Source organism: Hypanus sabinus, chromosome 28 (assembly GCF_030144855.1).
Source record: "Hypanus sabinus isolate sHypSab1 chromosome 28, sHypSab1.hap1, whole genome shotgun sequence".
NCBI lineage: Eukaryota > Metazoa > Chordata > Chondrichthyes > Myliobatiformes > Dasyatidae > Hypanus > Hypanus sabinus.
Window position 1 is genome coordinate 45,883,913 of NC_082733.1, and position 13,661 is coordinate 45,897,573.

Consider the following 13,661-nt stretch of genomic DNA (forward strand, 5'->3'; position numbering starts at 1 on the left):
CATTACATCCGACAGAGGTGCCCAGTTCACCTCCAGCATGTGGTCAGCTGTGGCCAGCTTTTTGGGGACACAGCTCCACCACACAACTGCCTACCACCCACAGTCGAACGGGCTAGTGGAGCGTTTCCACTGTCACCTGAAGTCGGCTCTCATGGCCCGCCTCAAAGGGCCTAACTGGGTGGTCGAGCTTCCCTGGGTCCTGCTCGGAGTCCGCATGGCGCCTAAAGAAGATCTGCATGCCTCGTCAGCTGAGTTGGTGTATGGCGCACCCCTGGTCGTCCCAGGAGAGTTCATTCCAGCCCCAAGGGGGCAAGAGGAAGAACCTGCAACAGTCCTGGGCAGACTATGCAAGAGGCTCGGTAACCTGGTCCCCATACCCACATCGCAGCATGGGCAGAACCCGACCTGCATACCCAAAGACCTGCAAAACTGTAAGTTCGTTTTTGTACGACGGGGCGGACATCGGGCACTACTACAGCGGCCCTACGAGGGGCCGTTTACGGTGATCAGAATCAACGGGTCCTCATTCGTGCTGGACATTGGGGGGAAAGAGGAAGTTTTCACAGTGGACCGACTCAAACCGGCCCATGTGGATTTGGCGCAGCCGGTCGAGATTCCTGCACCGCGGCGCAGAGTCAGACCTCCCAAACAGAGGCCGACCCAGACTGTGGACATTGGGGGGGGGTTATGTGGTGACCCACTTCCCAGTGCACTCGAACTGGCTCACAAAGTGGCGCGCACTGGCATTGAGGCCGGTCCCAAAGAGGGCGCCAAGCCTGCTTCACCAGCAAGGGGAAAAGCCCGCGCGTGGGACGGGACTGTGAATACACGCCTCCTACAGCATTCCCGCCCGGGGAGGGCGGGATCAGGAAGGCTTTAAAGCGAGGCTGCGAAGTTTGAATAAATCTCTTTTTGCAACTGCAGCTCACCGACTCCGTGTCGTTACTTCAGCGCTGCGTGTAGCACACCGCTACAATTGGTGACCCCGACGGCCCAAACGATATTTGGGCCGAAGGTGAATGACGCCGCATCTGTTCATGCAGTTTCGTTAAAACTGCCAAGTTTCTGGACGCTGCGACCTCACGTATGTTTCCAGCAAGCAGAAGCCCAATTCCACATTCGGCAGATAACCTTGGATGCCACATGTTACTACTACGTGGTGAGCTCCCTCGACTAGGAGACACACAGTCACCCAGGTTGAGGAGTTCATACAGTTGCTTTCATACAGAGCATTCAGATGGCAATGTAAGGTGTGGGTTTCAGAATGTAATGAGAAACACTGGATAGTTTGTGTCTAGTGTCATCTGAGTTGGTCCATGTGGGTGAGGGAGCCAGACATTTCCTGAGGAAAGAGATGTTGGAAGCAAGTTTTGGTCAAAGGATACAAGGGTGCCATTGCTCTTGGAAGATCAGAAGGGAAAGAGTCGACGCTTCAGGTTGGAGACACTTAATCACAACTGAACCAGATACAGAAGCTTGTAACGCTGCAGTGCAGACAAAGGGGTCTATGGTTCTGATGGGATGACCATGTAATAAGCTGAAAACAAGGTGGGTTAGCATGTCAATGTGAGTGAATGGGAGCAGTTGGAAAGTGAGGTGAAAAGTGAAAAGAATGCAGAGGTCTCACAATGTAGAACATGCAGCGGAGCTCAGTCGGCCAGCTGGACATATCCTTCCCTCCCACAAGCGGTGTGAGTTTCCTTTCTACTTTACGCACGTTTCTAATTCTGTGTGTGCTACACTGCCAGATGTATTCTCAGTCACTCTCCATGCCACATCTTTTGTGTTTGTGTTGATTAGTAAGTTAGTAATGAGTCATTAACACAAGTGAAATTTCCCTTTAACCTTGCATTGAGACAGGCGTAATCTGGTACTTCTCTTGCAAAACCAGCGAACATGGCCAGGCAAATTTGCTCATTTCTTTGGTTTTTGAGTTAAATCACATTTGCTTGTCAGTGCCAATAGAGATTTGTTCCTTGATGATTACTGACTGTGATGTCAGTGTAGATTTATCAGGGAGTAGGTTTATAACCGCTCACAAAGAATTGTGGGGTATTTGCTTGTGTTCTCATGCAAGTAGAAGGTAATCTAATGGAATGTTCCACAAATTTTAGATGAGTTAACAATTCAGAGGAATTTGTTTTGCTACATACTTTGTCAAACCTTATACCGTAAATTCCGGACTATAAGCCGCTACTTTTTTCCCACACTTTGAACACTGCGGCAACACTGCGGCCTATACTACGATGCGGCTAATGCATGTTTTTTTTTCATGCCGCCAAAAACATTTTGCCTCATAACAGTAGACCAATAAAATTGATAAGTAGTTCACAGAGGTCCAATGAAGTTGTACGATAAATCAAGCGCACTTTCACAATTAAATTATTGTAAATCAGTCATTTGTACTCACCCTCATCAACATGGAAAACACTCGAAGAAAAGCATATGATGCAGCTTTTAAGTTAAAGGCGATCAATCTGGCGGTTGAAGAAGGAAATCGAGCTGCTGCACATAATCTTGGCATAAATGAATCGATGGTGAGACAGTGGAGACGCCAGCGTGAAGAACTGAGTCAATGCAAAAAGACGACAAAAGCTTTCAGAGGTAATCATAGCAGATGGCCCGAACTTGAAAACTTTCTTGAAGACTGGGTTAACACACAGAGAGCAGGCGGCCGCGGTGTTTCCACCGTGCAGATCGGACTGAAGGCTAAAGCAATCGCCACCAAAATGAAAATCGAAGATTTTAGAGGTGGGCCATCGTGGTGTTTCAGTTTTATGAGACGAAAAGGCCTGTCCGTCAGGGTACGCACGACTCTGTGTCAGCAGCTCCCTCCTGACCACAAGGAAAAACTTGCTAACTTCCACACATTCACTCAAACAAAGATAGCGGAGGAAGCTGAAGAAGGCAATCAATAACTTTTCCTGGTAGGCTGCAGTATATATATTTTTTTTTACCAGTCGTTAGGAGATACTGGAATGTTGTTCGTGCACTGTTCAGTAAAAAAGTATATGCAATGTAATTTGTGTGTTACCAATACGTATGTATATTTAAAAGTAGCTGTGTTACTGGCACTGTTTGAAAAAAAGCATTTGCAATATGTATTTGTTTATGTTACCATACGGATTTAATTAAAAGTTAAAAAATCCTCACGTGTAATATCTTTCTGTGTAAATATCTCATATTACAACGTGGGACACCTGCGGCTTAAAATCCAGTGCGGCCTGTCCAACTACAAAATTGATTTTCTTTCTAAAATTAGAGTGTGCGGCTTTTAATCAAGTGCGCTCTGTAGTCCGGAATTTACGGTATATAAAAAAATCATGAACCTTTCTGTTAGATGAAGGGAATACACCCCCAGTCCACAAAATTGCTCTTTGCAATTACATGGAATAATATAGTGCTAACTTTTTGAAGCTAATTTGTTCAAAAATAATGCTGTATACTGTTGCTTCAGAAGGGCAAGCAGGAATCTACAACTCCTTTCCACACTCACTTTTCTTTCCCCACAACAGATGCTTCGGCCTGGAGATGAAGGCCTCAGGCTATAGTTTGTACTATCCTTGGACTGAGTAACACTTTGAAAAGTTTTCTGTCAAATGGATTAGATTTGGGCTGCTGACCAATAATGTGGGCTGTAGAATTGTGTTGGGCTTGTCTCCTAACCACTGCTGCTAAAACATGCTGTACCTCAACAATGTAATTGCTCACTTGGATTAGCTTGGTTTTAACAATTCCTTATCCCTTAACATTGTCAATATCCTCACGTACAAGCTCCAGCTCATTTATAGAATACCCCCAAAACACTCGATGGCTTTGAATTTTGCAGTTAAGTATTTTATACTTCAGTTTATTAATTACTGAATCCCTTTGCAAGCAGGATTACTGATCACCTGATGATTTTGATTATGTTAATGGATAATGCTTGGCCATATATATCAGAGACTAATTCCCTTTCATTATTTTCATATAATATCCATGTACTTCAGGGTACATTTCAATATGTCATCCAAAAACAGCACTGTATATGATGCAACACTCATAATTATTGGCTGAGTCAATGTGAGTCATGGGCAAACCACTGGTCCTGGTTCTTGAGATAGTCTCTATTTGGAATATAGAATTTAAGTTTTGCATCCATTCTACAACATGAGGGAGTAAAATTCTTTGTGTTATGACTCTGTTTCAATGTACAGACAAGTGAATTTAAAGTCTAATGGCTTGTAGAAAACTGTTGGCCCTGTCTTTAATGCTGTGGTACAGTTTGCCAGATGGAAGCAGCTGAAACAGTTTATGGTTGGATGACTGGTGTCCCTGGTGATCTTCCAGGCCTCCTTTATGCATTTACTGCTCTAAATGTCTTCAATGGAGGAAAGTTCACATCCACAGATGCACAAGGCTGTCCGTACCATTCTCTGCACGGTCCAGTAATCAAGGTTGGTGCAGTTCACGTACCAGTCAGGATGCTCTCAATGCCACTGTAGAAGATCTTGAGGATCTGCGGGGGGGGGGGGGGGGGTGTCATGCTGAACTTCTTTAGTCACTTGAAGTGGAAGAGATGCTGCTGTGCTTTTTTTTTTGCCTCAAAGCTGGTAAGTACAGTCCAAGTGAGATCTTAAGTGATGTGTATACCGGGGAACTTGAAATTACTCCCTCTCTCAACTGCAGACCCATTGATATTGATTGAGCTGAGCCTGTCTCAGTTCCTCCTGTAATCCACAATCAGCTGTTCTGTTTTTTGGACATTGAGGGAGAGGTTGTTATCCTGGCACCACTGTGTCAGGGTGTCAACCTCTCCTCTGCAAGCTGTCTCTTTACCGTTAGAATTAAGGCCAATCAAAGTCGTGTCATCTGTGAATTTGATCAGCAGATTGGAGCTCTGTGTAGGAGTACAGTTGTGGGTGTAAAGGAAGTAGAGAAGGAGACTCTGAACACAACCCTGGTGGGGGGAGGCACCTGTGTTCAGAGTGGCAGAGGTGAGGGAGCCCATCCTTCCCACCAGTAGGAAGTCTAAGATGCAGCTGCAGAAGGTATGATGCAGGCCAAGGTCTCTGAGCTTCCTGTCAAGTCTGGAGGGAATTATCATATTGAGTGCTTAACTGAAGTCCAGGAATAACATTCTAATGCATCCCTTTTCTTCAGATTAGTGAGGATGGTGTGTAGTGTTGTGGCTATGGCGTCATCAGAAGATGGGTTCTGTCAGTAGGTGAATTGTAGGGGGTCCAGTGTGGGTGCCAGCATTCTGCAGATGTAGTCTTTAACCAGCCTCTCAAAGCATTTGCTTATAATTGAGGTGAATGCAACAGGGCGCCAATCGTTCAGGCATGCTACCTTGGTTTTCTTGGGTACAGGGACAATGATGGACAATTTGAAACAAGAGGGCACTACACACTGGGAAAGGGAGAGATTAAAAATGTCTATAAACACACCAGCCAGCTGTTCTGCACATACTTTGAGGACGCGCCCTGCTATGCCATCTGGCCCCACTGCCTTGTGGCTATTGACACGTTGGAATGTTCTATGTACCCCAGCCTTGGAGATGACTGTGGTCTCGTCAGCGACTTTCCTCGGGGGTTCAGTCCTATCAACCTCGAATCGAGTGTGTTTAAAAAAAATTAACTCATTCTGGAGCGAGATGGCGATGTTGTGTAGTCCTTGCCATATGCTGTGTGTGTCATTGTCACAGAGTTGTGACTGGATTTTGTCCCTGTTTTGCCATTTTGCCAGCTTGACGGCTCTACGTAAATCATAGTGGCATCTCTTGACCTCCTGTTCATCACTGGAGGTGAAGGCTTTATCCCTTGCGCTGAGGGCAATGTGCACTGAACTATTTACCCAAGACTTCAGGTTTGGGTAGACCTGAACTGATTTTTGGGGAACAATATCTTCAATGCACTCCAGAATGAAGCTTGTGACCACCTCTGTGTATTTGGAGATGTACTCAGCTCAATACCTCCCAGCTGACGCTATCAAAGCAGTCTTGTAACATTGAGTCTGATTGGCTGGACCAGCAGTGGATAGTTTTCACTATGGGTGCTTCCTGCTTCAATTTCTGCCTGTAGGTGGGCAGGAGCAAGATGGGAATGGTCAGAATTTCCAAATGGAGGGCGGAGAAGTGCCTTGTAGGCATTGCGGAAAGGAGAGTAGCAGTGGTTGAGTATTCTTCCTCCCTGTGTGCTTACCTCAATGTGTTAGCAGAACTTTGGGTAAGCTCTAGTCAGCAAGTCAGTTAAAATCTCGAGCAATGATGAAAGCAGCCTCTGGGTGTGTGATTTTTGTGGATATTGATGGTTTTGCAAAGTTCATTGAGAGCCAGGTTGAAATCAGCCTTTGGTGGAATGTACACAGCTGTAATAATAACAGACGTGAATTTTCTCGGCAGCTAGAAAGGTTGACGTAGCAGCATAAGGTACTCCAGATCTGGGGAGCAAAAGGATTTGAGGGTGTGCACACTGCCTGGGTCACACCAGCATTGTTCACCATGAAACATACTCCCCCACCTTTACTTTTCTCAGAGAGGTCTTAAGACCTGTCCACTCGGAACACAGAGAACCTGATGGGTTCGATGGCTTGGTCTGGTATCTCCTCAGTAAAGCATAAGATGTTACAGTGCTGGTGGTGGTGCTGAGTTGCCACTTGGAACCACTACAGTTCATGTGGTGAAGCTGGTGCATCTGGTTAAGGGTTTCAGAATTTAAATCGAGTACCAATGAGCAGGCAACAACGTTTTTCCAAGTCAGATGCTGTGAAACTTGTCCGTGGTATTCCTTTTGTGATTTGTGGTCTAGAATGTCTGCAGTTGATGGCTGGGTAAGGATAGAAATGAGTGGTTTGTCGCTAAGTGGAATGAATTCCATTTTTTCTCAGTTCGAGTAAATCAATGTCATATCAGAATACGTAGTTTACTTATTTCCACATCACCCAGGATATGGTCTCTTATTATTACCATCAGGAAGGAGGTATAGGAGCTGAAGGCACACACTCAGCAATTCAGGAACAGCTTCTTCCCTTCTGCCATCAAATTTCAAAATGGACATTGAACCCATGAATGCTACCTCACTTTTTAATATATATTATCTGCTTTGTACTATTTTTATTAAACAGCTACGTTAAGATGCAGTTCATCGACTATAGCTCACCATTTAATCCCATCATTCCCACAATCCTGATTGAGAAGTTGGAGAACCTGTGCCTCTGAACCTCGCTCTGTAACTGGATCCTCAACTTCCTAACCCAGGGGTCAGCAACCTTTACCACTGAAAGAGCCACTTGGACCCGTTTCCCACAGAAAAGAAAACACTGGGAGCCACAAAACCAGTTTGACATTTAAAATGAAATAACACTGCATACAACGTTTTGTTTTGCCTTTATGCTATGTATAAACAAACTATAATGTGTTGCATTTATGAAATTGATGAACTCCTGCAGAGAAAACGAAATTACATTTCTGCATGCAACAAAAACATTTTGAACTCCGAAAAAAAGACGTTGGGTTGAAGGTTACTTTTAAGTAAAATACTCAACGTCTATTTGAGTCCTTCTTGTATTTATGAAAAACGCCAAACTTAAATTTGCCGCCAGCAGCAAACCAAAAATAACGTCAGCCAGCTGTCAACCTGAAAAATGAAAGGACTATTTCACTGAACAATGAAAACATATGAATATACGTAAAATAATAGGCAATTAAAATATTTATCATACTTGTTCAGGTTGACTCACACCTGACAATGCAGTCGTATTCAGTAGGGATGGATCGATGCTTAGGGGACTGACCGGGAAGGATAATGTGTTTTTTTCCTCTCTGAACTCACAGAAGCGCTTCCCAAACGATGTTTGCATTGCGATGATTGCAGAATGTAAATACTCCGAATTTATCATGTCGTGACCTTGTTTGAACTCTCTCAAATTGGGGAAGTGAGACAATGTGCCTTTCTGTAAATCTCTGGCAAGCAACGTCAACTTGCGCTCGAATGCCAAAACATCCTCCAACATGTGCAGGGCTGTACGTCCTTACCCCGTTGAAGAGCTGTGTTCAGCGTGTTCAGGTGCGCTGTCATGTCTACCATGAAGTGTAGCTTTTCCAGCCACTCTGGCTGTTCCAGCTCAGGAAAGTTGAGCCCTTTGCTGCCCAGGAAAGTTTTCACTTCTTCCAGACACGCGACAAAGCGTTTCAGCACCTCCCCTCTGGACAGCCAGCGATAAAAACACGTTGTAGCGGTGTGCTACACGCAGTCAGTAAACTGCAGTCAAAGATAGCTTTATTCGAACTAAACAGCCTTGCTTTTAAGCCTCCCTCAACCCGCCCCCCATGGGCGCGGATGCTGCAAAAGACACGTACTCACAAACCCCCGTAGGCTATCTCCCTTAGCCTGAACGCTGGCTAATTGTGAGCCGGTTCGGATGTGTCAGGAAATGGGTCGCCACAACGTCTTATTTAGATTGTACAAGATCACCATAATCTTCAAATTTAGATTTACATTTCAAAAACTAACAAACTAACATAAAATACATTTTAATTAAATACTGACCATGTAGCGGTGTGCTACACGCAGCGCTAAAATTACGACACGGAGTCGGTAACTGCAGTCGAAGGAAAAAATTTTATTCGAAATCTTCAGCCTCACTTTTAAGCCTCCCTCAACCTGCCCCCCATGGCGCAGAGGCTCCAAAGCTCTGTGCTCGCAAACCCCCGTAGGCTATCTAATTGTGAGTCGGTTTGGATGTGCCAGGAAAAGGGTCGCCACAACCAATTATTTCCCAAAGCAACAGGGAGCCGCAGCATAGACGTAAAAGAGCCACATGTGGCTCCGGAGCCGCGGGTTGCCGACCCCCGTCCTAACCAGAAGACCACAGTCTGTGTGGATTGGTGATAACATATCGTCTTCGCTGACAATCAACACTGGTGCACCCTAGGGGTGTGTGCTTAGCCCACTGTTCTACTCTCTGTATACATATGACTGTGTGGCTAGGCATAGCTCAAATACCATCTACAAATTTGCTGACAATACAACCATTATTGGTAGAATCTCAGGTGGTGACGAGAGGGTGTACAGGAGTGTGAAATGCCAACTAGTGGAGTGGCGTCACAGCAACAACCTGGCACTCAATGTCAGTAAGATGAAAGAGCTGATTGTGGACTTCAGGAAGGGTAAGGTGAAGGAGCACATACCAATCCTCAGAGAGGGATCAGAAGTAGAGAGAGTGAGCAGCTTCAAGTTCCTGGGTGTCAAGATCTCTGAGGATCTAACCTGGTCCCAACATATTGGTGTCATCAACAAGGCAAGACAGTGGGTATACTTTATTAGGAGTTTGAAGTGATTTGGCATGTCAACAAATACACTCAAAAATTTCTATAGTTGTACAGTGGAGAGCATTCTGACAGACTGCATCACTATGGTATGGAGCGGCTACTGCACAGGACCGAAAGAAGCTGCAGAAGGTTGTAAATCTAGTCAGCTCCATCTTGGGCACTAGCCTACAAAGTACCTAGGACATCTTTAGGGAGCGGTGTCTCAGAAAGGCATCGTCCATTATTAAAGACCTTTCCAGCACCCAAGGCATGCCCTTTTCTCACTGTTACCATCAGGTAGAAGGTACAGAAGCCTGAAGGTGCACACTCAGCGATTCAGGAACAGTTTCTTCTCCTCTGCCATCCGATTCCTAAATGGGCTTTGAAGCTACCTCACTTTTTAAAATATACAGTATTTCTGTTTTTACACATTTTTAAGTCTATTCAATATATGTAATTGAATTACTTGTTTATTTGTTATTATGTTTTATTTATTTTTTTCTCTGTGCTAAATTATGTATTGCATTGAACTGCTGCTGCTAAGTTAACGAATATCATGTCACATGCCGGTGATAAACCTGATTCTGATGTGCTTATATTTTAATTGATTTAGTTTTTTTCCTATATTATCATGTATTCCATTGAACTACTGCCGTTAAGTTAATAAATCTCATGACACATGCAGGTGATAATAAACCTGATTCTGATTGATTTATTTGAGTTTCCTGAAGTTTGTCTGCTTCTGATTTTAAAATAATTATTTAAGGGTGAGGATTTTATAACCCTTTGGATGAAGGTTAATCTCTAATTCTGGTCAGAAAGATCTTTAATTGTTTTGAAAGATTTATTTTGAAGTTAATTTATACTTACAACACTAGTTCAGTCCTTAATCTATACATTTTAATCTTCAGTTGAGTATACTGGAGTGATATGTACATTTCTACTGCACAATTACATTTTCCAGAGTCAAGAGGAGGAAGACCTTGGACAAAAGGGGTGTCCTATTCTGATTAGTAACTAAAGCACAAAGTATCTCAAACTAGAGCTGCTATAAATGAGAAGGGTGGATATTTTTGTGTGGCATATGAATGAATCCAAAATGAATGGGTAATTCTAAATTTGAGAAGAGGCTAGATTATGATGCCTCATTCCCCACAAACACGCAATTGATTCTCTTTAGAATCTTTAGTTAATGGAATTTAGGATTGTGTATGTCTGTGGAGTGATGTAAAATGGGGACAATTCTGATGTGCACCTACGTTCTCCCAGAAGAATACAGTGAAAATCTATGTTGCAGAGTTGTAAAGTTGGGTCCAATATCTGTTTAACTTGGGTTTATATGTAAAAAAAAATGTGTTGGTTTTTAATCTTGTTTTGTTTCTGTACGCAGGAATCGGTGACTGAGATTCAGTTCGGACCAATGAAGATCCAACAGGAAGCCATCCAGGTACACGTAATGAAGCCAAAACCTGAGAATTGAGGTCTTGAGTTTAGGTTGTAATTATAAGAATGAATGAAATGGAAGTGAGAATGGTGCTGCTGTGACATTCAGTAAATCCATTCACTGATGCAATTGTTAGCCTCAACTTCGCTTTCCAGACAATGAGCAATCGTTGAAACTGGAAGACCTGAAGAGAAAAGATTGCCCGGCTTTGTCTGGTCAGTAGCCTATTACAGACACTGCCTCTCCACCACTCCCATCTCTTCAATTAAGACATATTGATACGCTCAATTTTTTTCTACTTTTGATGCAATGACATTAGAACAAAGAACATAGAATAGTACAGCACATTACAGGCCCTTCGGCCCACAATGTTGTGCCGACCCTCAAACCCTGCCTCTCATATAACCCCTACCTTAAATTCCTCCATGTACCTGTCTGGTAGTCTCTTAAACTTCACTAGTGTATCTGCCTCCACCACTGACTCAGGCAGTGTATTCCACGCACCAGCCACTCTCTGAGTAAAAAACCTTCCTCTAATATCCCCCTTGAACTTCTCTCCCGTTACCTTAAAGCCATGTCCTCTTGTACTGAGCAGTGGTGGCCTGGGGAAGAGGCACTGGCTGTCCACTCTGTCTATTCCTCTTAATATCTTGTACACCTCTATCATGTCTCCTCTCATCCTCCTCCTCTCCAAAGAGTAAAGCCCTAGCTCCCTTAATTACTGATCATAATCTATACTCTCTAAACCAGGCAGCATCCTGGTAAATCTCCTCTGTACCCTTTCCAATGCTTCCACATCCTTCCTATACTGAGGCAATCAGAACTGGCCACAGTACTCCAAGTGTGGCCTAACTAGAGTTTTATAGAGCTGCATCATTACATCGCGTTTCTTAAACTCTGTCCCTCAACTTATGAAAGCTAACACCCCGTAAGCTTTCTTAACTACCCTATCTACCTGTGAGGCAACTTTCAGGGATCATGTACACCCAGATCCCTCTGCTCCTCCACACTACCAAGTATCCTGCCATTTACTTTGTACCCTGCCTTGGAGCTCGTCCTTCCAAAGTGTACCACCTCACACTTCTCCGGGTTGAACTGCATCTGCCACTTCTCAGCCTACTTCTGCATCCTATCAATGTCTCTCTGCAATCTTCGACAATCCTCTACACTATCTACAACACCACCAATCTTTGTGTTGTCTGCAAACTTGCCAATCCACCCTTCTACCCCCACATCCAGGTCGTTAATAAAAATCACAAAAAGTAGAGGTCCCAGAACAGATCCTTGTGGGACACCACTAGTCACAACCCTCCAATCTGAATGTACTCCCTCCACCATGACCCTCTGCCTTCTGCAGGCAAGCCAATTCTGAATCCACCTGGCCAAACTTCCCTGGATCCCTTGCCTTCTGACTTTCTGAATAATCCTACCGTGTGGAACCTTGTCAAATGCCTTATTAAAATCCATGTAGATCACATCCACTGCACTACCCTCATCTATATGCCTGGTCAACTCTTCAAAGAACTCTATCAGGCTTGTTAGGCACGATCTGCCCTTCACAAAGCCATGCTGACTGGCCCTGATCAGACCATGATTCTCTAAATGCCCATAGATCTTATCTCTAAGAATCTTTTCCAACAGCTTTCCCACCACAGACATAAGGCTCACTGGTCTATAATTACCTGGACTATCCCTACTGTCTTTTTTGAACAAGGGGACAACATTCGCCTCCCTCCAATCCTCCGGAACCATTCCCGTGGACAACGAGGACATAAAGATCCTAGCCAGAGGTTCAGCAATCCGTTTCCTCGCCTCGTGGAGCAGCCTGGGGAATATTCCGTCAGGCCCCGGGGACTTATACATCCTAATATATTTTAACAACTCCAACACCTCCTCTCCCTCAATATCAACATGCTCCAGAACATCAGCCTCACTCATATTGTCCTCACCATCATCAAGTTCCCTCTCATTGGTGAATACTGAAGAGAAGTATTCATTGAGGACCTCGCTCACTTCCACAGCCTCCAGGCACATCTTCCCACTTTTATCTCAAATCGGTCCCATCTTCGCTCCTATTATCCTTTTGTTCCTCACATAATTGAAGAATGCCTTGGGGTTTTCCTTTACTCTACTCGCCAAGGCCTTCTCATGACCCCTTCTTGCTCTTCTCAGCCCCTTCTTAAGCTCCTTTCTTGCTACCCTATATTCCTCAATAGACCCATCTGATCCTTGCTTCCTAAACTTCATGTATGCTGCCTTCTTTCACCTGACTAGATTTTCCACTTCACTTGTCACCCATGGTTCCTTCACCCTACCATTCTTTATCTTCCTCACTGGGACAAATTTATCCCTAACATCCTGCAAGGTATCCCTAAACATAGACCACATGTCCATAGTACATTTCCCTGCAAAAACATCATCCCAATTCACACCCGCAAGTTCTAGCCTTATAGCCTCATAATTTCCCCTTCCCCAATTAAAAATTTTCCTGTCCTCTCTGATTCTATCCTTTTCCATGATAACGTTAAAGGTCAGGGAGCTGTGATCACCGTGCCCCAGATGCTCACCCACTGAGAGACCTGTGACCTGACCCGGTTCGTTACCTAATACTAGATCTAGTATGGCATTCCCCCTAGTCAGCCTGACAACATACTGTGACAGGAATCCATCCTGGATACACTTAAACTCTGCCCCATCTAAACCCTTGGAACTAATCAAGTGCCAATCAATATTAGGGAAGTTAGTCACCCATGATAACAACCCTGTTATTTTTGCACCTTTCCAAAATCTGCCTCCCAATCTGCTCCTTGGTATCTCTGCTGCTACCAGGGGGCTTATAGAATACCCCCAGTAGAGTAACTGCTCCCTTCCTTTTCCTGACTTCCACCCATACTGACTCACCCATACAATTGACTCTTCATAGATGGA

At 44.3% G+C, this 13,661-nt stretch overlaps 1 protein-coding gene across 3 annotated transcripts in view; it reads left to right on the forward strand.

The window, feature by feature from the left end:
- The window catches only part of pde8a (phosphodiesterase 8A), a 143,828-nt gene that overhangs the window by 50,707 nt on the left and 79,460 nt on the right, over positions 1-13,661 (forward strand). For all 3 annotated transcript variants that reach the window (XR_009508444.1, XM_059953143.1, XM_059953142.1), the window contains exon 2: positions 10,680-10,736. Coding sequence is in view for 2 of the 3 variants with exons in the window: in XM_059953143.1 (XP_059809126.1) it covers positions 10,680-10,736 (57 nt within the window). In the remaining variant the exon portion in view is untranslated. The remainder of the gene's footprint in view (positions 1-10,679; positions 10,737-13,661) is intronic.